Here is a 27,937-nt window from a genome sequence, read left to right on the forward strand (position 1 = left end):
AAAAACTTAATGTACGCTTGTGGCCTCGTGGGGCTTTATGGGATTTTTCACCTTGTACATCTATGTAAATTTGCCAAGAGGATGTACATACAACGATACAAGGCAACTTTGAATTTCAGTTAGAAACCAATGTGTACGTGAATCATCAATAACATGTGCCGAAGTAGTTCTGAACATATCATTTTCCTTTCATTTCTTAGCTGGAGGATTAGGATAAAAAGATGATTGTTGGTTGAATGAACAATAAAATTTCGCTAAATGCAGTATACATCACATGCTGGATCAAATTTCTTAGCTGGAGGATTAGGATAAAAAGATGATTGTTGGTTGAATGAACAATAAAATTTCGCTAAATGCAGTATACATCACTTGCTGGATCAAATTAACCGAACAACTTTATCCTATAATAAGCACTAATCATTCTCTCTCCCTACGTCCACACTTGTAACAATATTTAAGGCATTCATGCCCGTTCAAAACTACTTCTGTTGGTTTATATATCTGTTTTTTTGAATAATTTTAGAAGTAATATCCAAGTTTTGCTAAATATAATCATTTCCGGATATCAGGAACACATATATAAGCATTAGCCTAGTGCTTTGGCTGAATATCAGATATCAACCTTCATCCATGATAAATTTTTTCACAATGGGGTTGTGTAGATATATGTTATTAGTCTTTGCTGTAGCCGCATTGTGTATAGATTTAACGTTCTTAGCATCTGCAGCTGAAGTTACTTACGACGGAGGTAACCTTTTAATCGATGGAGTGCCAAAAGTTATACTGTCAGGCTCGATCCATTACCCGCGTAGTACTGTACAAGTAAGTTACTCGCTGTTTGTGATTAGTTATCATTCTCAGTCGTCATTCAGTTCATTTGTGCATAAAAAAAACAGACTCGGAATTGCTTACTGAGTTTCGTACATTGGTTTCAGATGTGGCCGGATTTGATTCAAAAAGCTAAGGCAGGAGGTCTTGATACCATTGAAACTTATGTTTTTTGGGACCGTCATGAGCCTAATCGTCGCCAGGTTTTCACTTGATGCATGTATGCTAATATACTGAATATGTAGAATACACAATATTCCTGACACCTCTCTTTTTCACTGTCGGTTTAGTACGATTTCTCGGGGAACTTAGACTTGGTGAGGTTTCTCAAGACAATACAAGATGCAGGAATGAATGCCATTCTTAGGATTGGTCCATATGTGTGTGCTGAATGGAATTATGGGTATGATTCGTATTAACTTACTATCATAGACCTTACGAAGTTTACGTTGTTGATCAGATTTTTCTCAAGATATTTGGTTTACGTTTTTATTGTAACCAGAGGGTACCCTGTGTGGTTGCACAATCTGCCTGGAATTCAAATCAGGACAGATAACCAAGTCTATAAGGTTGGTTAATTACATATGTTGATTATCCTGTATTCCTATGGTTACTGATTTCGTAGATCTCAGCTCGTTTTTTTCGGATACTGAATACCGCCTAACTTACCATTGTTTCTGTTCTCAAGGATGAGATGGAAACCTTCACTAAATTAATAGTGGACATGTGTAAAAAAGAGAAGCTCTTTGCACCACAAGGAGGTCCCATTATCTTAGCTCAGGTTCGCTGTTCATTATTTTCATTATGGTTGTTGTTGTTCTCCTCATCAATCATCATTGCTCTTCTTGTTATTGAGTTACGTGTCAATACTTAACAGATTGAGAACGAGTATGGAAATATTGACAAAAGTTATGGAGAAGCAGGCAAGAACTACATCAAATGGTGTGCACAGATGGCCTTGAACCAAAACGCTGGAGTTCCATGGGTCATGTGCCAACAAGCAGATGCTCCACAAACTATGGTTTGTTTGTTATGCTTTAAAATGGCCTTTCCAATGCAATGACACTATTACGTACTTAGTAAATTCTACATTTGATGTCTTCAAACAGATCAATACATGCAATGGTTTCTACTGCGACAATTTCAAACCAAACAATCCAAAGAGCCCCAAGATGTGGACTGAGAACTGGACTGGCTGGCGAGTCTGCTTCTGTCCATCTTCATTTTCGTTTCTTACAATAGTGATCTGAAACTAGTATTGTGTCAGGTTCAAGAACTGGGATGGTGCAAACCCACACAGAACTGCTGAAGATCTTGCCTTTTCCGTAGCACGCTTTTTCCAAAGTGGAGGTGTTTTGCAGAACTATTACATGGTTAGTCGGTCTAATTGACTTTCTTACTTTTCACTTACCAGTAAAGCATAAACTGTGCAAAATGGATCGCTTTATTCTTTCCCGAGTTTTATTTTCCGCAGTAGAAGTATTAATATCGTTTGTACATGGTTTCAGTACCATGGAGGAACCAACTTTGGTCGTACTGCAGGGGGTCCATACATCACAACGTCTTATGATTATGACGCACCTCTTGATGAATATGGTGATTACAGAACTTGAGAATTTGCAATACATTTAGACCCCAAAGTGCACAACACATGATTAACATCTCTTGAATGTATAGGTAACTTGAATCAGCCGAAGTGGGGACATTTGAAGAAACTCCATGAAGTTCTAAAATCCGCAGAGAATATTCTCACCCAAAGGTCAACAACAGAAAAACAGTTGGGAAATGGAGTTGTGGTGCGTTATACTAAACCTTCCATAAAAAAAAATCCCCTACATAAGTTGAAATAATTAGCAATAAAAATATGTGTACACTGCCTAATCTAGAATTCTTGTGCCAACAGTTGACCAAGTACAGTGACAAGGCTGGTAATGATTCAATATGTTTCTTGAGCAATCCAAATGGATCAAATGATGCCAATGTTGATTTGCAAGGCGACGGAAAGTTTTTTGTGCCTGCTTGGTCTGTTAGTATCCTTACCGACTGCAAGACTGAAGTTTACAACACTGCCAAGGTAACAACCATGTAATCTCAAATTTACCAATTCAGATAGTTTGTTTACCTAACACTAACTTGTTAAGATAGTTTGAACCTAACACAAACTTGTTTTCCTTTTTCTTCTTCAGATTAACACCCAAACTTCTATAATGGTGAAGAAGCCCAACGGAGCTCAAAATGAACCTGACTTCAGTAAGTGGGAATGGAAGGGAGAACCAATAAAAGATGCCCTCGGTGGTAACGGCGGCACATCTAACTCAACACAGCTTCTTGAGCAAAAGGCAGTAACTGCTGATAGTAGTGACTATTTGTGGTACATGACAAGGTGACTTCACTTCAAACTAAGAAATAAAGTTTGCCATTTTATTTTATTTTTTTAGGATTTCCATTTTTATTTATTTTCCTTGCTTGAAAATTTCAGCGTCAATGCTGGGGCCAATGGCGACCTTCCTGTAGGGAGCATGACACTGCGTGTCAATACCACTGGTCATGTACTTCATGCTTATGTGAACAAGAAGCGCATAGGTAACTAGAAAATGAATGTTCACTGCTCTCAATATTGAGTTATGCATTATTAAAGATAGTTTGTTGTAAAAATTAGTGAATTAATAGTCTTTTCTAATCTTCTTATAAATACTAAGAAGATTTATTTGCAAGCATTTCTTTTGTTCTGCCTCTTATTAGGCACACTTTTATCACAACTAACAATTACGTTTTGCTTTTCCTTTGAACAATAGGATCACAATGGGGCAAAGATGGTAATTACAAATTCGTGTTCGAACAACCAATCAAGTTGAGAAAGGGGAGGAATGATATCATTTTACTCAGTGCCACCGTTGGATTACCGGTATTTAGTTCATTTTTCCTGGTTTTGAGTCGTTATTGCCAAGAGTTTTTAGAAGATCATGCACCCGTTTGAGCATACTGGTTGATTTGAATCTTACTAACATTTCTTTTTTCATCTATCAATTCGCTGAATATAAAAGAACTATGGTGCCTTTTACGATTTAGTACCAGCCGGAATTGTTGGTGGCCCAGTGCAGTTACTTGGAACTGGGAGTGTTAATACTACTAAGGACTTGTCATCTAATCTGTGGTCTTATAAGGTAATGCAGCAAGATATGAAACAAATTAAAGTGTATTGTTTTTTGTAGTCTGTGAAGCTTTAACTAAATAAAATTTATTCTGCCTTTCTTTTCCATATAAAGATTGGATTGAATGGAGAGAAGAAGAAATTCTTTGATGGTAAATCAAAAGAATCAATAACTGGCTGGGAAGATGAAGCTCTTCCTCTAAGAAGGCCCATGACTTGGTACAAGGTAAAGAATCTGTCAACACCAAGGATTTCGCCATCTGATGAAGTATTTATTTCATAGAATGGAATTGAGTAGATATTGCTTATATTTGGATATCACTTTTGTTTGCTCTTAGACTACTTTCAAGGCTCCCTTGGGAAGAGACCCTGTGGTTGTGGACTTACAAGGTATGGGAAAAGGTCATGCTTGGGTAAATGGACACAGCCTCGGCAGGTTCTGGCCTTCCATGCCCGTTAAAGGTAGTGGGTGCAGTGCCACATGCGACTATCGTGGTGGATATGGTTCAGATAAATGTTTGACGAACTGCGGAAATACTAGTCAAAGATGGTAAGCCAAATGATCGTATAGCCATTTGAAGGTTTAGATGTTCATCATATATATACATTCTACTGACCTTAAAATTTGTAACTGCACCAGGTATCATGTACCTCGATCTTTCCTCTTGGATGATGACAGCAACACACTTATTTTGTTCGAAGAGATAGGTGGTAATCCAATACAAGTGAATTTCCAGACTGTTACAGTTGGCAAAGCATGTGCCAGTGTAGAAGAAGGGAATACATTAGAATTATCATGTCAAGGTGGCCGAAGAATCTCTGCAATCGAATTCGCTAGCTACGGAAACCCGCAAGGCAAATGTGAATCATTCAAGAAAGGCACTTGTGAGGCTGCTAAGAGCTTATCTGTGGTGCAAAAGGTACTTAAGACCATGCAATTATCACAATTCACAAAGTATTGTTATTTGCTAAAATAATGTACATCTAGCTGCTATATACCCTATACATTACAGACAAAAAAAGTCTAAACTGACTGTGTCTTTCTTACAGGCATGTGTTGGAAGAGACTCGTGTTCGATCAATGTATCTGAGGCGACATTTGGAGCAAGCAACTGTGCAGCAGACGTTACCAAGAAACTTGCAGTGCAAGCTGTTTGCTAGAGACACCATTTCGGTGTCCGGTTGTCTTTCTTTTCTTTCTTGTAAAATGAAGTGTAAATAGAAGGAAGAGAAGGCCGGATTGGGTAGTAAAACAAAGTACAGTCTTACTGTGCATGGCAAAAAGAGAAGCTATTGAGGGATTATACAGTTGGATTCTTGGAAGTGAAGATTGTATCTGATGATTTTAATTTTAATAAAAAAAGTCCCTGTTGCATAAGTTTCGAAGTGTTTTTTCACTCTGTTTCAGTAATGTCGCGTTCAAGTAATGGCACATATACAGGGCCGGGCCTATATGGGCCTTCTAGCTCTTCTTTCGGCTCATCGATCCAACTCAGAATCAGCCAACTTTAAATCGTAGAATCGGTACTGAGTACTGACTAATTCGACTCCTAACTCGCTGCATTTGAACAGCAAACTGGTTAAAATGGAGGCAAATGTGTTACTGCTAACATGGTCGCCTCTTTCACCACTATCCATATTAACCTTCACAAGAACTCAACACTAAAATCACCTTCAACACTCATATAAAATTATAAATACAAGTAAGAGTTGCTTATGGAATTGCCAACTCTAAACATGGAAACAGGGGACGAATCTCATACATTAGTTCAGTCTGAAAATAGTAATATATTTTTTTTGCTAAAGTGTAATTTTGGTTATAACTGAAAAAAGGTACAGAGAGAGAGAGAGATGATGGAGAAGGAAAATAAAAAGGGAATAGTTATAGTTTGTATTTTAGGTCCTTGGAATGGATTTCTAGGAACTACTACACTTTAGTTTTTTTTTTTTTTTTTTTTTACTACCTTATATATATATATATTATGGAACACTAAAGCATAACCGGCACATCATTGTTTGTCAGTAGGCAGTTTGGTAGCTGACTCACAAGTTGCTGATGGTAAGACCATTTCGCCAGCTTGTGTGCCTCTCTATTAGCCAATCTACTGATCCAGCTAAATTTACAAAACAAAAGTGAGGAACTCAAGTTTAACACATAATCCCTCAAACGTGCAAATAGCCAAGAGCAGGTTGGACTGTTTAGTGCTTTGAGGACCTCTGCACAGTCTCCTTCAATCAGAACTGCTTTCCACCCTTTGGCTTTTGTTAGCAAAATAGCCACTTCAGCTGCCACCATCTCAGCTTCTTCTACTGACCTAGCTTTGAATCTTCGATCTTACTGCTGCTCCTACTATCTTGCCTTCATTGTCCCAGACAATGGTGCCAGTTGCTGCCCATCCAGTTGTGGTTTTGAATGAGGCATCGAACCTGATGATAATACAATCATTAGGGATAATAGGAAACAAATAATCTAAAGAATCTAACTCAACTTGTTCTAAGTAATTGCTACTACACTTAAGCTATTGAACTTGTTTGTAGTAGGTTGCCGCTGCGTCTTCTGTTCGCGGTAAGGAAGAGTGGTTTGCCATGCCACCAAGCTTTAGTCCCTATTGCCAGCATGCATCCTTGTCGAGCACTTGTCTTTGCTGAGAAATTAATCTCCTTCCAAGTATGAGTGACGTTCAACCATTCCACTTTACTCTTTGCTTTGTGCCATGCACTTTTGATTGTCTAGTGGACTTCAGCCAACTGAAAAGCATTAACGACCGCTTTTGATTGGGATTCAACCCATATATTCCTCTATCCCATACTGGTGGCTTGTGTAACTCCCTCAAGAATAGCTTGACAGTTAGCATTATGGGCTATATCGACACCCATTCCTCCGGCCCCAACACCATGAACCCTCCCAGTATGATCTCTGCAGACAAATCCGCATCCTGCGATGCCAGTACTACCTCTTGTGCTTTGTTGTGAATAACTAACAGCGGAAACTATGTTATCCACAGCAAATAGATCAACCCTACACTAGGATTGATCTTTCTTACTAGACAAGACTTCAACACCCTCCAAGTACTATCCCAACGCTTCCCATTAACAATTTAACAAACATATAAAGTAAAGATAATAATGCAAAAGAGAACCAACCACAAGACAAGGATATATCGTGGTTCAGCAATTTGCATATGTCCACACTGGCGAGATCCAAGCTTTACTAGATGTCAAGAGTAACATATTACAAGAGCTCTCAATTCACTCACAAAGAATGAACACTCAACTCACTAAGAATTTCTCTCTTACAATCTCTTTCTTTCTTTCTTTTTGGTTAGGTTAAGTTTTTACAGATTTTTTTTTTATATTTATACTGTTTCCGAAAACCGTTGAAGTCATGTTGAAATATAATGGGCGCGGGCGCGCCCTTGGCCAAGCAAAAGTCGAGCGCGTGCCGGCCTAACAACCTGATCATTTGCTAATAGAGGAGCGCAGGCGCGCCCTTGTCCATGCATACATAATCACGAGCGCGCCTTACACGAGAGAAAGAAAAAAAAAACTCCTTTTTTCTTTACATTCTTCACCTTGGTGAGGTTTTAACACATAAAACCGAACCGAACACATCCAACAAGAAGTACTAGTCCTTGAAACTCGCCGTCAACTGCCCACAAAGGGCTATGCCCGCGAAGAGCCACCCACAAAGAGTGTCTTTCTTATGAAGAGCCACCCACACAGAGTGTCTTGCTCACGAAGAGCCACCCACAAAGAGTCATGGCCACGAAGAGCATGTCATACCCACAAAGAGCTATCTTCACAGAGAGTCATGCTCACAAAGAGCATTCACGCCCACGAAGGGCCATGCCTATGAAATGCATCAATCAACAATGCATGAGCCTCCACCATTTGTGGAGTACCTCTAACCAATGTTGGAACTCAACTCCATAGAGAACCTTCTACAACCCAAAGCCCTGTTGTCCTTAGGCAATGAAACAAATTCCCAAGTACAAAACTTGTCACGAGCATCCACCATTTTTTGTATATCCACCGACCAATCTTTGCAATGACCATCTCTAATAACTTCTTCGAAGTCGTTTGGTTCATCACCCTCGATATTCAGTGCGTAGGCAACCGAGTCCGATTGACCATAATGCTTCACTGACTTATCATGCCCATACTTCATAACTTGTTTCACATTTCTCTTTGCTTTAATCTAGCCAAAGTTTGCTACTCAGGTTGTTGTAGCTCTACTTCTTGTTGAATAGTTCTTTCATTAAGAACCTCACTCTCTATAGCATCCTCTGACGCTTCCATCTCAATCACTTGAGATTCTATAGAAACACCACTATTTCCAGCTTTCTCCGGCCTGCTAAAATGTAGCATCGAAATTTCATCAAAAGTAACCTCACTGCTGACCAGGAACTTGTGGTTCTCAAGACACCACAATCCGTATCCCTTTTCTCCCTTTGCATAGCCCAAGAATATAGCTTTCTTAGCTTTAGGATCAAGCTTACTATCCTTCATATGGTAGTAAGCACTAGATCCAAACACACGCAAAGTATCATAATCAGGTGGTTTCCCTGTCCACACCTCATAAGGTGTCTTACAATCTATTGCCGGAACTGGTGATCTATTATACAAGTAACACGCCATGGCCACTGCATCTGCCCAGAACTCTTTGCCAAGATTGGCATTAGAAAGCAAACACCTAGCTTTCTCAAGCAACGTTCGATTCATTCTTTCTACTAACCCATTCTGCTGCGGCGTGCCCCTCACTGTCCAGTGTCTGACAATTCTCTGTTGCATACAAAACTCTTGGAAAGGCCCATAGGTATACTCAGTACAATTGTCAGACCGTAGAGTCTTCACCTTCCTATCTGTGCGATTATCAACCTTTGCCTTCCACTTTTTAAATGTCTCAAAAACTTCATCCTTGGACTTCAAGATATATACCTACACATAGCGTGTATAATCATCGATGAAAGAGACATAATATCGGTTACCTCCCTTAGAAGCCACTCTAGAGGGTCCCCAAACATCCGTATGCATATAATCTAGGATGCCTCTCGTCATGTGCTTGATTGTACCGAACTTGACTCTGCACTGCTTGCCATAGACACAATGCTCGCAGAATTCCATTCTCGGTTTCTCTAAGTCTTTCAGTAGCCCTTGCTTGCACAACTCAGACAATCCCTTTTGGCTCATATGCCCAAGGCACATATGCTACAATTTTATGCACTCAGAATCATCACCACATGTACCCACTGCTACATCGCCTATCACTGTACTACCCAACAAAGTATACAAGTTTCTATGTCTTTGACTCTTCATAATGACTAAAGAGCCACTAAGGATATTTAGGACTCTACCATTTCCCACAAAATTGTGGCCTTTGGAATCCAAGATACCAAGAGAAATGAGGTTATGCTATAATTCAGGAACATGCCTCACATCGATTAAAGTCCTCACCACACCATCATGCATCTTGACCCGTATAGTTCCAATTCCTACCATCTTACAAGCAACGTTATTATCCATCAAAACGGAACCTCCACTCAAGTTCTCATAGGTAGCAAACCACTTCCTATTTGGACACATGGGGTAGGAATACCCGGAATCAAGAATCCACTTTTTGGTCATGTGGTCATCTTGTGTAGATACCGAAAGACTTACATCATCTCCATCAAAGCCGGAAGCAAGACTTGCTTCACTAACATCCTCATTCTCAAACTTACCACTCATCTTGTTACTCTTTTTCGGGCTAGGACAATCACATAGATATTGCCTATTTTCTTTGCAATTGTAGCATCGTACATGTTTTAAAGGCTTCTTCGAACTACCCTTCCACTTACTTGTGGAAGTCATCTCATTCGACATCACCCTTGCCGTCTTTTCTTTTGCTTATTTATCAAACTTCTCTACTTCAAATCTAGCATTTGACATCTTGGGAGCCTTTTTTCAAGTCACACTCAATAACCCAAAAAAATATCTCACTCAGAAATTTTATCGAACACTTTGTCTACGCAAATTTTGAGCACTATGGTTATTCACCAAAATTCAAAATTCTAGGTCGTATACCCCGCTCTGATACCAATTGTTGTGAATAACTAACAACGAAAACTATGCTATCCACAGCAAATAGATCAATCCTACACTAGGATTGATCTTTCTTCCTAGACAAGACTTCAACACCCTCTAAGTACTATCCCAACGCTTGTCATTAACAATTTAACAAGCATATAAAGTAAATATAATAATGCAAAAGAAAACCAACCACAAGACAAGGATATATCGTGGTTCGGCAATTTGCCTACGTCCACACTGGTAAGATCCAAGCTTTACTAGATGTCCAGAGTAACAGATTACAAGAGCTCCCAATTCACTCACAAAGAATGAACACTCAACTCACTAAGAATTTTTCTCTTACAATCTCTCACTTTCTTTCTTTTTGGTTAGGTTAAGTTTTTACAGAAAAAACTTTATATTTATACTGTTTCTAAAACAATCGAAGTCATGCTGAAATATGGTGAGGCGCGGGCGCTCCCTTGGCCAGGCAAAAGTCTAGCGTGTGCGCGCCTGTCAGTACCCTCCACTCTAAACCACTCGTGGCAGACCACGTGTCCAATCATAGGTCGACACCACGACCTACAAGCACTATGCCCAAAGGTCAGGTCGTCCAGACGACCTAGGAAATGTAACCGCTGCGTGCTACAGTCAACAACAACATTAATGAGAGACTTTACTCTGTAACGGTCTTCAGGTCTTTACTTCATAACAGACGCATCTAGAAAGGGAGGAGACAGCGCTACACTTATAAAAGGGAAGCTCCATCTTCTCCACAAGAGAAGGGGGCTCAATCTTCAATCTCTAAGGAACTACGATTGACTTGATTCGAGTCTAGCAAAAGACTCGATACGTAGGCAACTCTTCTCCAAAGGAAGAGTGTAGCCACTTCTCCATCAAACCCGATCTCAGGTTTAAGGTATAAATCTATACCTAAACAGTGCCTAACAACCTGATCGTTTGCCAAAAGAGGAGCGTGGGTGCGCCCTTGTCCAGGCATACATAAGCGCGGGCGCGCCTTACACGAGAGAAAGAAAAAAAAACTCCTTTTTTCTCTACATGCTTCCAGCTACACTAACCGTTAACACTCCAATGGGTGGTAGAAACCAATAACACTCTAGAGTGAAAGGAATAGATGAGTGCTGATGACTTTGAATTAGGTTCTTCCTTGTATCTTTTCTTGCAAAATTGATGCCACTTCGAACTGCTTGACAAACAGATGGGAAGTTAGGTTTCCCCTCTTCATAAATCATTTTGTTCATATTCCTCCAAATAGCCACTAGACACGAGATAGCAGCTGCTCCCCAACGAGCCTTAGCTTGCGGATCAAGGTTAGCCCCAACCTCTACAAACTCAGTGTGACTACCTGGAATTTGTTGCATCGCAAATGTGTTTGTAGTATATTTCCAACATTGCCTAGCAAAGCCACACTCATAGAAAGTATGTGACTGAGTATCCGTGTTTGTCCTTACATGCTATACATCTTGAGGCCAATCTGGATTTCATGCTTTGCATCCTATCATCAGTACTAACTGCACCCGACATAATTTTCCATCCAATTGTCGTGGTTCTTGGATGTAGCTTTGCTTCCCAAAGAAAACTCGCCCAGTAAGGCTTATCCCTTTTACTCTTTATTTTCTCGTGAGCTGAAGCAACTGAGATGTTTCCAGTTGGTGTGTGCATCCAAACTAAGTCATCCTCACATTCTTCATTGGGCTGTTGAAGCTGTGAGATCTCAACTCCAAGTATACCCAAGATATCGGTGAGGAATAATGGAGGAAAGTTCCATCTATTATGCTCAATGCAGTCACTCAAAGTGGCATTATATTCTTGCCAAAAGCTTATTTCCATTGGCAAAAGCTTCATGATAGCTTTTGTACCAATCCAATTGTCCCTCCAAATAAATGTTGATGTTTCTGTCATTTCCAATCACCCAGCTGGAGTGTTGATGTAGCTCTTTCATGGCCCATTTAATGGTAGGCCATACAATTGAAGTCATGCTTGTAGCCCAAGTTCCACTTCTTTTCTTGTATTTACCTTGCATAAATGTTGACCAATCGTTGCTATTTTTTTAACATAGCCCAGCTCATCTTCATTAGCATAGAAAGATTAATTGATGTCTTTTAGTTGGCAAATGCCAATTCCTCCCTCTTCTTTAGGCCTACATGTTCTCCTCCATGATGTAGTGACTACCTTCTTGCAAGAAGGGTTGCCCGACCATACAAAGTTCCGTATAATACGCTCACATTCCTTGATGACTGAGGTAGGCCATTTATAGATAGCCATGTTTTGAATCGGCATACTATTCATAACATGTTTTGCAAGTAGAACTCTCCCTTTAAGTGATAATAAGTTGCTAGCCCAGCTAGAAGCTTTAAGTCTGATTTTGTCCACCATGGGTGCTAATGTAGCCCTCGTGACTCTTCCTGTTATCAAAGGGACTCCAAGATAAGTTTCTAGAAGCACACCAACTGTGATTCCAAGGAGTTCTTGCATTGTATTCCTCCTCTCTTTAGTCATAGGACTAAGAAAGAGCTTGCACTTGTCCTTATTGATATATTGACCTGCATCAACTTGATATCTATCCAATACACTCACAACATTCTTGATATATCTTTTGTTAGCATTACAAAAAATAAATATATCATCTGCAAACATAAGATGAGTAGGACTAGAGTAGCTAGAAAGTATGATCATCTGTTTTATGAATTTTTTTTCTAACCATAGTTTCAATACATTTACTAAGACAATCTTCAGCAAAAGTGAAAAGTAAAGGTGAGAGAGGGTTGCCTTGTCTCAACTCTCTCTCAGCTGTAAAGAAACCTCTTGGACATCCATTAATTGAGAATAAATGAGACTGAGTTGTTAGAAAGTTCCCCTTGAATCCAGTTAATCCAAGAACTATTGAAGCCAAATTGCTTCAACACAGACCATAAGAATCTCCCGTCAAGAGTGTCGAACGCCTGGGAGATATCAAGCTTGAAAGCAAGACTTCCACCATGTCTTTTAATCTTAAGCTCATTAATAAGTTATGATGTTAGCCTATGGCTTCATGAGAGTTTTTGTTGGCAATGAAGCCATATTGCTCTTTAGAAATGACTCGAGGCAATAGGGGCTAGTCTTATTGCAAGAACTTTAGTAATAACTTTATAAGCAAAATTAGACAAACAAATAGGTTTGTACCTCCTGAGAGAAGAAGCATCTCTCTCTTTTGGAATGAGCACCCGAAAACCGGCATTGAAGCTACACAGAATGCAGTTCTTACGAATAAATAATTCACTGCCTTAACAAGATCGATCCTACAATGCTCCAACAAGTTTGATAAAAGTGTCCATTAAATCCATCGGACCTGGGGCACTGTCAGGGTTCAATGCAAATACCACCATCTTAATTTGGCTATTACTCTTTCTCATGAACCAAAATGTGTAATGTTTTCTAATTGAGTGCGGCTCCAAGAAACATATTTTATTATGCGTACTAAATAGTGCGGGGGAGGGTGGGGCATTATTTAAGTCAAGCGACCTTTCTCTCTGGACTCTAGAGTATACAAAGGCTAATCAAAGGCATTTCCTAGGCACTATTAGTGAGTTCAAACTTCATTTAAGTTAAACGAAACTTATACGAATATGGGCTCGAATCCTTGAGGAATTTTTTTGCACAAGTAAGGAATAGTATTACGAATAAAAGAATGTGTTCTGAGAGAGATAATAAGATTACATTTCATCCTGACTTAACAGAATCTAAAATAGGATCGAAAGGGGCACTCCACTCTTGGGACAAAACACGGTCGAATGTCACTCCAAACGGCTTGTCTATTATCAAGAGTTGAAGCATGCCTTCTTTGCAGCGTCGGCTCAAAGTTAACCAGCGAAGGTATGGGTTATTCGCCAGGAGCTAAGTTTCGAAGTGGCTATTTTCCATCTTGCTCTGATCTTCCATGGCGTGTTCTCTCCCATAAGGCTTTGAGCCACAACCAATGAATCACATTCTATCCATAACTTCAGCCATCCTCTACGCACGACATGTTTTGCTGCCAAGATGATTGCCCAATATTTTGCTTCAAAGTTTGTTACTACTCCAATCCCTTGTGCAAGAACACCTAGTATCTGATTTTCTTTATCCCTAAAGAGAACACCCGCACCTCCATTACCTGGGTTGCCAATAGAGGAGCCGTCGGTGTTGGCTTTTATCTCCTTGTCTTCTGGCAGGATCCACTTGACTTCTTTGATTATAGGAACTACTGCAGGCTTGCAAGTGACCCCCAATATGTGAAGGAATGCCAGTTCATGCACAATATTATGCATAGTGGCTTTGGACAGCCACGATTCTATTTTCACTTCCTTAAGAATATCTCTTTTAACTTGATCTTTATTGAAAGATCTCCCTTCAAAAAAAAATTTGTTTCTAGTTTTCCACACCTGCACCGTGATATGCACCACACCGGCATTCCATAGTGTTTTGACAATCGGGCTTCTATTGTTAATTGCTTTGATCAATTCTCGGAAGCTATAATTGGTGAGCCTAACTTCAAAGACTCCTGCAAACCAATCCCAAATTTCTCGGCGATGGGACAATCCCATAACATGTGTTCCAATGTTTCTTCATTGCTTCTACATAGTCGGCATCCGCTAATTTGATACCAGCTCTCTTCACTCTATCATATGTAGGGCGCTTTACGGATAAGTTTCCAAGCGGTGCCCGGTACCTCTTGGATGAATATGTGTTGCCCGAACCATTTCCACCACTCACCTTGTTACTGTTTTCCCGAATCATTTCATGTAATGCGGACTTAACGGAGAAATTGCCATGATCATCGGGCTTCCATATTCTCTGGTCTTGTTCTCCGATGGGTTCTTTGAAATTCTGTGACGTTTATACCCGATGAAATAAGCACCGATGTGACTGAGCGGTATGTCCCATTTGTTGTCGGTTATTAGGTCCTCCACCCCTAGCTTTGAACCCTTTCCGGTTTACTTGGGAAAACCCAATCGATTCTGACTTTTCCCCGCCCATGAGTCCCTCCACATATCTATGTCCTTTCCTTGGCCCACCACCCATCCAGTGTGTGTATTGAGCTCCGTTAAGGCCCACCTGATACCAGGCCAGACAGTAGATGTTTTATGGTAAGTGAGCCAGTTCCCATTCAACATTTTATACTTCTTGCGCATGAAACAGCTCCAGTCAGTGTCAAGTGTAAGCAGTTGCCACCCCAACTTCATCAGGAGAGACAAGTTTATGTCCCTAAGCTTTCTCAAGCCTAGCCCACCCTCGTCTCTTGGTTTGCACACGTTCTCCCATTTCAAAGTGATCCCCTTCCTCTTTGTAGGGTCCCCAGACCAAATAAAATTCCTAATGGCTGCTTCTCCCTCTTTAATGCATCTCGAAGGCCATTTGCACACTGACATATTGTAAACTGGAATACTATTCAAGATGGATTGAGCTAGCACCACTCTGCCCTGGAAAGAAAGCATTCTTCCTGCCCAACCCGATGCTCTTAGCTTGATCTTGTCCACAAGTGGTTGAATATGTCTAGAGGTAACCCTTCCCCTAAACAATGGAACCCCCAAGTACTTTTCTGGAAGCTTTCCTTCTTTTTTTCCAAAAAGGTCTTCTACCCTGCTTTTCTTTTGATCGTCCATGCCACCTAAGAACAAAGAGCTCTTAGTTACATTAAAGAATTGCCCAGCAAAGACTTGGTAGTCTTGTAGTAATCTCCATAGTCTCCTAAGACCTTTTATGCCTCCATTTGCAAAGATAAAAATGTCATCCGCAAAGAGCAAATGGGATGGCCCAGAAGAGAAAGCCATATAGTCCACATGCCCATTTGTATACATCTAATGAAGTTCCCTGCTGAGAACATCCTCTGCTAGGTCAAAGAGGATAGGTGATAGTGGACCCCCCTGCCTCAATCCCCTCGCAGCCGCGAAAAAACCACAAGGCCCACCATTTATCATGACTGAGAGTTTAGCACTACTGAAAATAGTTTTTATCCAGTTGCACAATTTACTATTGAATCCCATCTTGTTTAGTACTTCCATGAGGAAATCCCAACTGAGTGTGTCAAAAGCTTGAGTCACATCCAGTTTCAGCCCCACATTGCCTCCTCTTCTTTTGGTATCAAGTTCATTAATCATTTCTGAAGCCAGAGCAACTCCTGTGGTACTTGTTCTTCCTTTTACAAAGGCTAGTTGCTGCTTACTAATCAACTTGTTAGTGTACACTTTAAGCCTTAAAGACAAGATTTTAGTAATAATTTTAAAAAAGAAATTACTAAGGCAGAGAGGCCTAAACTGGTTAAGGGATCTGGCATTTTGAGTCTTAGGTATCAGTACCAGAAAACTAGCATTCATGGCTTGTGGTAGCTTGTTGTCTCTAAAAAAAGAGATAATCGCACTACTTACATCCTGTCCAACAATGTCCTAGAAGCTTTGGTAAAAGCAGCCTTGGAATCCATCTGGCCCAGTGGAGCTATTTGGGTCCATGCAGAAGACAGCTTCCTTAACCTCCAATGCATTGGGGATTGCAGTCAAGAAGTCGTTCATTTCTTTAGTAACCAAGTGTGGAATCAAGTTCATGATGTATGGGTTCACTGTGACATGTTGGCGCTCGTAACGATGAAACAATAAATTTCTTTATGTCCCTCTGTTCCCTGATCACTTGACCCTGTGCATCTTCGATTTCTGCTATCTGAGATTTATTCATTCTCGACTTCGCTACGACATGAAAATATGAAGAGTTTCTTTCTCCATCAAAAGCCCGGCTTGTCCTGGCTTTTTGCTGCAAAATATTGAGTTCGGTGCCTTTAAGCTCTTCAAGATCGAGCTCTTTGTCATACTCTTGTTGCTGTAAATAGGTGTTTAGTGGGCCGTGTTCAAGCTGTTGCTGAATAAGGTCCAGTTCATCATCCATTTTCTTTAGATTCTTCCTTATGCTACCAAAGACTTCCCAGCTCCAGTATTTCAAAACTTCTTTCAGTCTCTTCAATTTTTTCATCACCTTTCTAATTGGGACATCATCCAATGTTTGATTCCAGCTGTTAGAAATGATTTGCTTGATACCTTCATGTTGTAGCCAAATTTTCTTAAACCTGAATGGTATATTGCAAGGCTTCGGTATGTTAGCATTCCAACCTATTATGGGGGAGTGATCGGAATACTTCCTCATGGCTATCTTGCACTTCCATCTCAACATTTGCATCTATCCAAAGGCTGTTAACCAAGGCTCGATCTATTTTCTGTACCATTCTCTTATGCCCAAATCTTCTATTGGACCAAGAGTATTTGTGACCCAATGTAGTGGAATCCAACAGGCAGTTAGTGTTCATAAAGTCAACAAACTCATTAACCGCCCTTTGGCAAGGTAGGCCTCCTCCCTTTCTTTCTGATGCTTGAGTGATGCAATTGAAGTCGCCTATTACCATCCAAACATCCACATTGCTCCCAATCCCCGTCAGGTCATGCCAAAGAGCTCTTCTAATAACATAAGAAGTGCTAGCATGAACTGTAGAAACTGTAAACTTATCAAACTGAATTGTTATATGCTGACATGTCAAAGAAACCACAGCAGTAACATTTATTTCTTCAATTCTTTCCAAAAAACCCAAAGGTTACCCGTCTTTGAAGGAATATCATTGTGAACGAAGTTCCTGCAATAACCCAGCCTCCTAATAAAATTAGGTGTGTGGGTGGGGGTTTTTATCATAGGCTCCGCTAGACATATAATGTCCGGCTTATACTCATTTACCAGTTCCACAAAGTAGGTTGTAGGACGAGAACGTCTAAACCCTCTTACATTCCAGTAAATGCAATTCATCTATACCTTGCTGGGAGAGTTCTTGTCCTAGTGGGGGGTGGAGTGGGCTCCTTCCCCGGCCTGGACTTGCTACCTTTCTTCTTTTGTGTCTGTCATTCTCCTTCAGTTTGGTCCGCCCAACTAGGTGATTCTAGCAACCTTTGTGCTTCGTGGCTTGCCAGATTTCCGCTAGATGATTGAGGAGTAATAGGGGAGTCTTCAACCACGTCCCTCTGAGATGGGGAATCAGATCCGTTACTAGCATCATTCATTGCAATATTTCCACACAATAAAGTTTGAGGAGCTACTGCGTTTTCAGGAGCATTTAAATTTGGAGAAATACTTAACTCGCCAAATTCCCTATCATTTGGGGTTGCAGCAAGAGAATTATCTGCTAAAGCAGGACTTAAGGGCATAAGTGCAACTGCATTTAGGTGCTCATCATTTGGTGGAGTTGACTGGACCTCAACTGCTATATTAGCCTCTACAACGTTCTGAGTTTCCTCAACCAGTGTCTCAGCTTCCTGAGCAGTATCAACTACAGCTGGCTCTCCCACCTTGTCGCCCTCACCAACAGTTGGTGTCTCAACTATGTTTCCGGTCATGTTTTTGGCTCCGCTAGTACCAGCTTCACCACCTTTGTTCTTATTCTTCTTGCTCCTCTTTCTTTTCTTTTTAGTCGGTCCTTCTTTATTTGTTGCTACGATAGTCTCCTCCATTTGTTTCTTCTTAGTTTCCTCATCAATTCTCACCTTCTTGAGGATTCTACAGTCAGCCATGGTATGTCCGACAGTTTTACAATGTGGGCAGTGCAGTATTTGGGTATTTTGACCACCTCGATCTCTTGAAGAAAAGATTTCCCGCCTTCCTCCTCGACCCATATTTTGCCAGGTATCGGTTTCGAGAGGTCAATTTCCACTAACACACTCGCAAAGAAGCCAAAATCGCGCTCCAGCGTGTGCTTATCAACTCCTACTGGAGCCCCAAGAGTCTTCCCCATAGCCATGAGGATCTCATAGTCCCAATATTGTTGGCTGAGTTTGGGAAATTTTGTCCATACCAGTGCATTAGAAGCACTCTGTGCATCTGGATCAAAGTCAGGAGTCCATTTTGTGAGCCTGAGAATTTGTTCCCCAAACTTCCACGGCCCCCCACACCATATTGATCTAAAATCCTCTTCGCAAACCAGTCGTATCATGAAGAATCCTTTTCCAAGTGGTATAATTTTCCAGTCCCCCTTGGGTTTCCACTTCTCTGTGGCCATTCTTCTAACTTCTTCCACTTTAAGCCTTTGGAAATCCAGTCTACCCACCAGGCTGAATCTGCAGTATTGCATTCCTCTTTCGAGTGCTCTTTTGGGTAGTTTGATTGACGGTATGTTACCTTTCATCTCAGGTGTAGGGAGATCTGAGAGATCCAGATGACATGGTTGTTCTCCCCTTACCTTGTCTGCAAACGAGACCCTTCTAGTGTTTTCCTCAGGTTCCTTTCGAGTAATCATTGCTGTTGGAATGTTAGCGTTCCCTCCATCTGCAACCTTTAACTCGTTTTGTGTTTCCAGACCTTCTAAGAAAGCCCAAGGGCATGCTGGTTCGTTTGCCATACCCATATAGTTGCGGGGAATAGAAAAGGTACTCGAGGAATATGTGTCTGAAGAAAACAAATTCTCTATTACAAAACAAATCCACTCTTACAAACCCTAAACCCTAAAGCTAACATTTAAGACTTAAATTTACTTTACCAAAAAAAAAAACTTACCTTGTGGCCTCGTGGGGATTTATGGGATTTTTCACCTCGTACATCTATGTAAATTTGCCAAGAGGACGTACATACAACGATACAAGGCAACTTTGAATTTCAGTTAGAAACCAATGTGCACGTGAATCATCAATAACATGTGCCGAAGTAGTTCTGAACATATCATTTTCCTTTCATTTCTTAGCTGGAGGATTAGGATAAAAAGATGATTGTTGGTTGAATGAACAATAAAATTTCGCTAAATGCAGTATACATCACTTGCTGGATCAAATTACCCGAACAACTTTATCCTATAATAAACACTAATCATTCTCTCTCCCTACGTCCACACTTGTAACAATATTTAAGGCATTCATGCCCGTTCAAAACTACTTCTGTTGGTTTATATATCTGTTTTTTTGAATAATTTTAGAAGTAATATCCAAGTTTTGCTAAATATAATCATTTCCGGATATCAGGAACACATATATAAGCATTAGCCTAGTGCTTTGGCTGAATATCAGATATCAACCTTCATCCATGATCAAAATTTTCACAATGGGGTTGTGTAGATATATGTTATTAGTCTTTGCTGTAGCCGCATTGTGTATAGATTCAACGTTCTTAGCATCTGCAGGTGAAGTTACTTACGATGGAGGTAACCTTTTAATCGATGGAGTGCCAAAACTTATACTGTCAGGCTCGATCCATTACCCGCGTAGTACTGTACAAGTAAGTTACTCGTCGTTTGTGATTATTTATCATTCTCAGTCGTCATTCAATTCATTTGTGCATAAAAAAAAACAGACTCGGAATTGCTTACTGAGTTTCGTACATTGGTTTCAGATGTGGCCGGATTTGATTCAAAAAGCTAAGGCAGGAGGTCTTGATACCATTGAAACTTATGTTTTTTGGGACCGGCATGAGCCTGATCGTCGCCAGGTTTTCACTTGTTGCATGTATGCTAATTTACTGAATCTATAGAATACACAATATTCCTGACACCTCTCTTTTTCATTGTTGGTTTAGTACGATTTCTCGGGGAACTTAGACTTGGTGAGGTTTCTCAAGACAATACAAGATGCAGGAATGAATGCCATTCTTAGGATTGGTCCATATGTGTGTGCTGAATGGAATTATGGGTATGATTCGTATTAACTTACTATCATAGACCTTACGAAGTTTACGTTGTTGATCAGATTTTTCTCAAGATATTTGGTTTACGTTTTTATTGTAACCAGAGGATATCCTGTGTGGTTGCACAATCTGCCTGGAATTCAAATCAGGACAGATAACCAAGTCTATAAGGTTTGCTAATTACATATGTTGATTATCCTGTATTCCTATGGTTACTGATTTCGTAGATCTCAGCTCGTTTTTTTCGGATACTGAATACCACCTAACTTACCATTGTTTCTGTTCTCAAGGATGAGATGGAAACCTTCACTAAATTAATAGTGGACATGTGTAAAAAAGAGAAGCTCTTTGCACCACAAGGAGGCCCCATTATCTTAGCTCAGGTTTGCTGTTTGTTATTTTCATTATGGTTGTTGTTGTTCTCCTCATCATTGTTCTTGTTGTTATTGAGTTACATGTCAATACTTAACAGATTGAGAACGAGTATGGAAATATTGACAAAAGTTACGGACAAGCAGGCAAGAACTACATCAAATGGTGTGCACAGATGGCCTTGAACCAAAACGCTGGAATTCCATGGGTCATGTGCCAACAAGCAGATGCTCCACAAACTATGGTTTGTTTGTTATGCTTTAAAATGATTTCCATAAAATGGCCTTTCCAATACAATGACACAGATAATGCTCAAAATATTACGTACTTAGTAAATTCTACACTTGATGTCTTCAAACAGATCAATACATGCAATGGTTTCTACTGCGACAATTTCAAACCAAACAATCCAAAGAGCCCCAAGATGTGGACTGAGAACTGGACTGGCTGGTGAGTCTGCTTCTTTCTATCTTCATTTTCGTTTCTTACAGTAGTGATCTGAAACTAGTATTGTGTCAGGTACAAAAACTGGGATGGTGCAAACCCACACAGAACTGCTGAAGATCTTGCCTTTTCAGTTGCACGCTTTTTCCAAACTGGAGGTGTTTTGCAGAACTATTACATGGTTAGTCTTTAATGTATCCCTCCTTGAACTCCCAAGAGACACACACACACAGACTAATTCGTACCCAAAATGCACGAACATAAGTCTCACAAATTTCTGTATGGCTTGTTTGCCGGTCTAATTGACTTTCGTACTTTTCACTTACCAGTAAAACATAAACTGTGCATCATGGATCGCTTTATTCTTTCCTGAGTTTTATTTTCTGCAGTAGAAGTATTAATATCTTTTGTACATGGTTTCAGTACCACGGAGGAACCAACTTTGGTCGTACTGCAGGGGGTCCATACATCACAACGTCTTATGATTATGACGCACCTCTTGACGAATATGGTGATTACAGAACTTGAGAATTTGCAATACATTTAGACCACAAAGTGCACAACACATGATTAACATCTCTTGAATGTATAGGTAACTTGAATCAGCCGAAGTGGGGACATTTGAAGAAACTCCATGAAGTTCTAAAATCGACAGAGAATATTCTCACCCAAAGGTCAACAACAGAAAAACAATTGGGAAATGGAGTTGTGGTGCGTTATACTAAACCTTCCATAAAAAAAATTCTCCTACATAAGTTGAAATAATTAGCAATAAAAATATGTGTACACTGCCTCATCTAGAATTCTTGTGGCAACAGTTGACCAAGTACAGTGACAAGGCTGGTAATGATTCAATATGTTTCTTGAGCAATCCAAATGGATCAAATGATGCCAATGTTGATTTGCAAGGCGACGGAAAGTTTTTTGTGCCTGCTTGGTCTGTTAGTATCCTTACCGACTGCAAGACTGAAGTTTACAACACTGCCAAGGTAACAACCATGTAATCTCACTTTTTGAAATAATAAAGGAATAGTATCATTAATTTACCAATTCAGATAGTTTGTTTACCTAACAGTAACTTATTAAGATAGTTTGAACCTAACACAAACTTGTTTTCCTTTTTCTTCTTCAGATTAACACCCAAACTTCTATAATGGTGAAGAAGCCCAACGGAGCTCAAAATGAACCTGACTTCAGTAAGTGGGAATGGAAGGGAGAACCAATAAAAGATGCCCTCGGTGGTAACGGCGGCACATCTAACTCAACACAGCTTCTTGAGCAAAAGGCAGTAACTGCCGATAGTAGTGACTACTTGTGGTACATGACAAGGTGACTTCACTTCCAACCAAGAAATAAAGTTTGCCATTTTATTTTATTTTTTTAGGATTTCCATTTTTATTTATTTTCCTTGCTTGAAAATTTCAGCGTCAATGCTGGGGCCAATGGCGACCTTCCTGTAGGGAGCATGACACTGCGTGTCAATACCACTGGTCATGTACTTCATGCTTATGTGAACAAGAAGCGCATAGGTAACTAGAAAATGAATGTTCACTGCTCTCAATATTGAGTTATGCATTATTAAAGATAGTTTGTTGTAAAAATTAGTGAATTAATAGTCTTTTCTATTCTTCTTATAAATACTAAGAAGATTTATATGCAAGCATTTCTTTTGTTCTGCCTCTTATTAGGCACACTTTTATCACAACTAACAATTACGTTTTGCTTTTCCTTTGAACAATAGGATCACAATGGGGCAAAGATGGTAATTACAAATTCGTGTTCGAACAGCCAATCAAGTTGAGAAAGGGGAGGAATGATATCATTTTACTCAGTGCCACCGTTGGATTACCGGTATTTAGTTCATTTTTCCTGGTTTTGAGTCGTTATTGCTAACAAGAGTTTTTAGAAGATCATGCACCCGTTTGAGCATACTGGTTGATTTGAATCTTACTAACATTTCTTTTTTCATCTATCAATTCGCTGAATATAAAAGAACTATGGTGCCTTTTACGATTTAGTACCAGCCGGAATTGTTGGTGGCCCAGTGCAGTTACTTGGAACTGGGAGTGTTAATACTACTAAGGACTTGTCATCTAATCTGTGGTCTTATAAGGTAATGCAGCAAGATATGAAACAAATTAAAGTGTATTGTTTTTTGTAGTCTGTGAAGTTTTAACTGAATAAAATTTATTCTGCCTTTCTTTTCCATATAAAGATTGGATTGAATGGAGAGAAGAAGAAATTCTTTGATGGTAAATCAAAAGAATCAATAACTGGCTGGGAAGATGAAGCCCTTCCTCTAAGAAGGCCCATGACTTGGTACAAGGTAAAGAATCTGTCAACACCAAGGATTTCGCCATCTGATGAAGTATTTATTTCATAGAATGGAACTGAGTAGATATTGCTTATATTTGGATATTACTTTTGTTTGCTCTTAGACTACTTTCAAGGCTCCCTTGGGAAGAGACCCTGTGGTTGTGGACTTACAAGGTATGGGAAAAGGTCATGCTTGGGTAAATGGACACAGCCTCGGCAGGTTCTGGCCTTCCATGCCCGTTAAAGGTAGTGGGTGCAGTGCCACATGCGACTATCGTGGTGGATATGGTTCAGATAAATGTTTGACGAACTGCGGAAATACTAGTCAAAGATGGTAAGCCAAATGATCGTATAGCCATTTGAAGGTTTAGATGTTCATCATATATATACATTCTACTGACCTTAAAATTTGTAACTGCACCAGGTATCATGTACCTCGATCTTTCCTCTTCGATGATGACAGCAACACACTTATTTTGTTCGAAGAGATAGGTGGTAATCCAATACAAGTGAATTTCCAGACTGTTACAGTTGGCAAAGCATGTGCCAGTGTAGAAGAAGGGAATACATTAGAATTATCATGTCAAGGTGGCCGAAGAATCTCTGCAATCGAATTCGCTAGCTACGGAAACCCGCAAGGCAAATGTGAATCATTCAAGAAAGGCACTTGTGAGGCTGCTAAGAGCTTATCTGTGGTGCAAAAGGTACTTAAGACCATGCAATTATCACAATTCACAAAGTATTGTTATTTGCTAAAATAATGTACATCTAGCTGCTATATACCCTATACATTACAGACAAAAAACGTCTAAACTGACTGTGTCTTTCTTACAGGCATGTGTTGGAAGAGACTCGTGTTCGATCAATGTATCTGAGGCGACATTTGGAGCAAGCAACTGTGCAGCAGACGTTACCAAGAAACTTGCAGTGCAAGCTGTTTGTTAGAGACACCATTTCGGTGTCCGGTTGTCTTTCTTTTCTTTCTTGTAAAATGAAGTGTAAATAGAAGGAAGAGAAGGCCGGATTGGGTAGTAAAACAAAGTACAGTCTTACTGTGCATGGCAAAAAGAGAAGCTATTGAGGGATTATACAGTTGGATTCTTCGAAGTGAAGATTGTATCTGATGATTTTCATTTTAATAAAAAAAGGTCCCTGTTGCATAAGTTTCGAAGTGTTTTTTCACTCTGTTTCAGAGCTTACTTCGCGTTCAAGTAACGGCACATATGACATATACAGGGCCGGGCCTATATCGGCCTTCTAGCTCTTCTTTCGGCTCATCGATCCAACTCAGAATCAGCCAAGTTTAAATCGTAGAATCGGTACTGAGTACTGACTAATTCGACTCCTAACTCGCTGCATTTGAACAGCAAACTGGTTAAAATGGAGGCAAATGTGTTACTGCTAACATGGTCGCCTCTTTCACCACTACCCATATTAACCTTCACAAGAACTCAACACTAAAATCACCTTCAACACTCATATAAAATTATAAATACAAGTATCCAACACTTACTTGTATTTATAAATACAACTAATGCTATAATTAGGTCGTTTTTGATAACCTCCATTATTTACTTGAGGGAGGGGTATTTTGATAACCTCCACTATTTAATTAGGCCATTTTGTTTTTGTTTTTGTTTTTTGAGTTTTTTTCTAAGGGTTTGACTCGGTCAACTAACTGTTGACTGACCGAAGTTGAAAATGTGCAGAGTATCGCAAATAATCTTCAAATGTGGGGGTATGGCAAAAGAGATCTTCAAATGTGGGGGTATTGAAAATAATCTTCAAATGCGGGGTATCGCAAAATAGATCTTCAAATGTGGGGGTATAGCTAATTCCCCCTTTAATTTAGGTTAAAATTTAAAACAAGCACAGATGAATAGTGGTATGGTCCTATGGATGTTAAAGTAGCCATGCTACTTGTAGGACAAAATATGCCAGTTTAACCAATTACATAAAATGTTGGTTTTAAATCTTTTAATGACATCCCATTTCTTGCAAACACAATTCCGGAAGAAACATGTAATGCTTTTGTTTATGATGTTATTAGTTATTGCTATTTATTACTGTTATTTTAAGTTTGAATTTGGTTTGGAAGTATCCAGAAATCAATCGGAAAAAAAGTATAATTTCCCGTTAATACAAAACGATGTGATCTGCTCTTTCTTTCCTACTGTACACTAAACAATTCGAGTGTCCCATTTGTCCCTTCTTGAGTCCAACTAACACATATTTACTGGTCATGGTCTAGCTTGCACTTTGCCTCCTAAAAGATATGCCCCGCTGAGGAGTCCTTCCTGCCTGTAACTTAGGAGGTGACTTGTACAGTTGTACTGATCGATAATTCAAAAAACAAGATAAGAATCTACAGTAATCCATGTTCACATTATTACTCGATACTCAATTTTTACTCAATAATACACGAACAGTTAATAATCAATACACACAATGTATTGCGCAATATTTTACTTTTTAACATTACAGGCATTACAGATATTGCACTTGTGTAATACATGTTCACATTAGATCCCATCCTGTGCAACCCAACAGGTGATGTCCCCAGTCACACCATGGAAAAACCAGAATGCCTTTGTATACAGCCAGGGGAATAAACTGAGGTATTGATGCACAAAGTGCTCATTTGAAAGTCAGGTCTGCACAAACAAATACATAAGATTGTAAGAAATTGCAATACAAATACACAACAATACCACACAAATAAAAAAAATCAACACCACTTACCGGCATACTTCGGTTCAGGTGATTATATTTATTCCGAACACACCTATATAAATCAAATGCGGTATCTTCGTATTCTTCGAAACCTGAAGCACTCCAGATAAGTGGAGCTTTCTCAGATATTGTGGTTCTCCATTCACAGATGCCTACCCTTCTATTACACAAGTGTGTGCCCCAAGTTTTCTTTTTGTCTCGGATCTTCGTAAATTGGTAATAGAAGTGTATTTCTCGTGCCTCGGGAGTAAGCAGCAAGGGGTGGTTTGCTGCCTCCGAGCAACCCCAAAGGTATTGCATGAAGTTAAGCACCTCACACGGATATTCCTCTTCTTCAAGACCCGTTCTGATCATGACCATCTATATCAGACAGCTGATGTCTTTTGGTCTTTCAGTAAACAAAAAATCTATTTAGACTCCCTTAGTAACTCCTTAGGGACTCCATATCTTATCTGGCATACAAATAATATTTCTCTTTCCAAAAATCAAAAAGCAAAAATTGAAACAAATAAATAACTAATAACCTACTTACTCAATTAAATAACTAAAACCCAAAATAGTAATTAATAAATAACAAAAAATCTTGCCTATATTTCCACAAACAAAAAAACAAAAAAAGAATTGGGAAAACTTCACTTTCCTCATTCTCAATTTCCTGTCTCGATCTCTTTTTTTTTTTTTTTTTTTTTTTTTGTCACATCTCACTTTTTATAACTTTTGTTTATATTAATTTTGAATAGAGAAAAAAAAAATCATATGGTTCTCTATCTATTAATTAACTTGAACAAATGGTTCATATATATGGTGTGTATAAATGTCAAAAAAATATGATGATTTAATCTAGTTTTTTTTTTGGGTGTTAAAGGCTTATTATTTTATTTTATTTGTTTGTCGAAATATAGTTTTTTTTTTACTATTTTTGGTTATAGTTATTAATTAGGTAAGTTATTTGTTATTAATTTGTTTTCAATGTTCCAACACTCTGTTCGCAATGGGCACTTATAAAACTATCCTAGTCATGTTTTAAGACTAATGTTGCATTCATAGCTTGTATTCATAGTAATATTCTATTTAATACCTGTTTTATATGTTTTTTCATATAATACGAATAATAAGGTGAACGTTTCAAACCCAAACGTTAATTCGTGAATTCTATAGTTGATTAGTGAGGCTTATAATTGCCGAATAATAGGGCCTGTATTTTTTAAATAAAATAAATATAGACAATAAAAAGTATGTTGAAACTTCGAAATGGAAGGTTTTGAAAATCCATTTAAGTTGGAACCTTCAATACCTAAAGAATATAAAATAACTGAAGTGTTAGCAAGTAAGTATAAACGAAAAAGTGAGTAATGTATGTAGTTCATGAGCAATTCCAAA

General features: G+C 39.3%; 4 protein-coding genes across 5 annotated transcripts; 2 read left to right on the plus strand and 2 right to left on the minus strand.

Annotated features, from left to right (window-relative positions):
• The first annotated feature begins 559 nt into the window (after window positions 1-559).
• Window positions 560-5,357, plus strand: LOC147507347 (beta-galactosidase 15-like). The gene is made up of 19 exons (XM_086599039.1): window positions 560-822; window positions 936-1,031; window positions 1,119-1,231; window positions 1,331-1,397; window positions 1,517-1,609; window positions 1,706-1,849; window positions 1,938-2,026; window positions 2,096-2,201; window positions 2,337-2,424; window positions 2,506-2,624; window positions 2,732-2,902; window positions 3,015-3,211; window positions 3,308-3,411; window positions 3,624-3,733; window positions 3,873-3,992; window positions 4,095-4,205; window positions 4,318-4,529; window positions 4,620-4,899; window positions 5,030-5,357. Exons 1-19 carry the CDS (start codon window positions 631-633, stop codon window positions 5,138-5,140), a joined length of 2,523 nt encoding a protein of 840 aa, XP_086455165.1. The 5' UTR covers window positions 560-630; the 3' UTR covers window positions 5,141-5,357.
• Window positions 5,358-15,861: 10,504 nt separating this feature from the next.
• Window positions 15,862-16,541, minus strand: LOC147507348 (secreted RxLR effector protein 78-like). Its single transcript, XM_086596250.1, has 2 exons — window positions 16,429-16,541; window positions 15,862-16,255 (listed from the first exon to the last, which is right to left on the minus strand). Exons 1-2 carry the CDS (start codon window positions 16,539-16,541, stop codon window positions 15,862-15,864), a joined length of 507 nt encoding a protein of 168 aa, XP_086452376.1.
• A 2,025-nt stretch (window positions 16,542-18,566) lies between these two features.
• Window positions 18,567-19,427, minus strand: LOC147507349 (uncharacterized). Its single transcript, XM_086596251.1, has one exon. It carries the CDS (start codon window positions 19,425-19,427, stop codon window positions 18,567-18,569), a length of 861 nt encoding a protein of 286 aa, XP_086452377.1.
• Window positions 19,428-19,985: 558 nt separating this feature from the next.
• Window positions 19,986-24,987, plus strand: LOC147507350 (beta-galactosidase 15-like). Of its 2 annotated transcripts, XM_086599042.1 has the most exons (19): window positions 19,986-20,287; window positions 20,402-20,497; window positions 20,585-20,697; window positions 20,797-20,863; window positions 20,983-21,075; window positions 21,165-21,308; window positions 21,426-21,514; window positions 21,584-21,689; window positions 21,932-22,019; window positions 22,101-22,219; window positions 22,327-22,497; window positions 22,641-22,837; window positions 22,934-23,037; window positions 23,250-23,359; window positions 23,502-23,621; window positions 23,724-23,834; window positions 23,947-24,158; window positions 24,249-24,528; window positions 24,659-24,987. In XM_086599042.1, the coding sequence occupies exons 1-19, from the start codon at window positions 20,096-20,098 to the stop codon at window positions 24,767-24,769; spliced, it is 2,523 nt and encodes an 840-aa protein (XP_086455168.1). In that variant the 5' UTR covers window positions 19,986-20,095; the 3' UTR covers window positions 24,770-24,987. The 2 variants fall into 2 exon arrangements, with proteins under 2 accessions (XP_086455168.1, XP_086455166.1); XM_086599040.1 differs by having other exon boundaries at window positions 19,994-20,497.
• The last annotated feature ends 2,950 nt before the right edge of the window (window positions 24,988-27,937 follow it).

Source organism: Coptis chinensis, chromosome 3 (genome assembly GCF_015680905.1).
Source record: "Coptis chinensis isolate HL-2020 chromosome 3, ASM1568090v1, whole genome shotgun sequence".
Lineage (NCBI taxonomy): Eukaryota > Viridiplantae > Streptophyta > Magnoliopsida > Ranunculales > Ranunculaceae > Coptis > Coptis chinensis.

Excerpts from the sequence above, each read along its gene's own strand:
- LOC147507349 (XM_086596251.1), bottom strand. The coding sequence starts at position 19,427 with ATGGGTATGGCAAACGAACCAGCATGCCCTTGGGCTTTCTTAGAAGGT.
- LOC147507347 (XM_086599039.1), top strand. The coding sequence starts at position 631 with ATGATAAATTTTTTCACAATGGGGTTGTGTAGATATATGTTATTAGTC. Across the intron at positions 1,032-1,118 it reads ATGAGCCTAATCGTCGCCAG|TACGATTTCTCGGGGAACTT; the intron begins GTTTTCACTTGA and ends CTGTCGGTTTAG. Across the intron at positions 1,232-1,330 it reads TGTGCTGAATGGAATTATGG|AGGGTACCCTGTGTGGTTGC; the intron begins GTATGATTCGTA and ends TATTGTAACCAG.
- LOC147507350 (XM_086599040.1), top strand. The coding sequence starts at position 20,096 with ATGATCAAAATTTTCACAATGGGGTTGTGTAGATATATGTTATTAGTC. Across the intron at positions 21,690-21,931 it reads TTTTGCAGAACTATTACATG|TACCACGGAGGAACCAACTT; the intron begins GTTAGTCTTTAA and ends ACATGGTTTCAG. Across the intron at positions 22,498-22,640 it reads AAGTTTACAACACTGCCAAG|ATTAACACCCAAACTTCTAT; the intron begins GTAACAACCATG and ends TTTCTTCTTCAG.
- LOC147507348 (XM_086596250.1), bottom strand. The coding sequence starts at position 16,541 with ATGCATTGGAGGTTAAGGAAGCTGTCTTCTGCATGGACCCAAATAGCT. Across the intron at positions 16,256-16,428 it reads AGGACATTGTTGGACAGGAT|GCTTAAAGTGTACACTAACA; the intron begins GTAAGTAGTGCG and ends CTTGTCTTTAAG.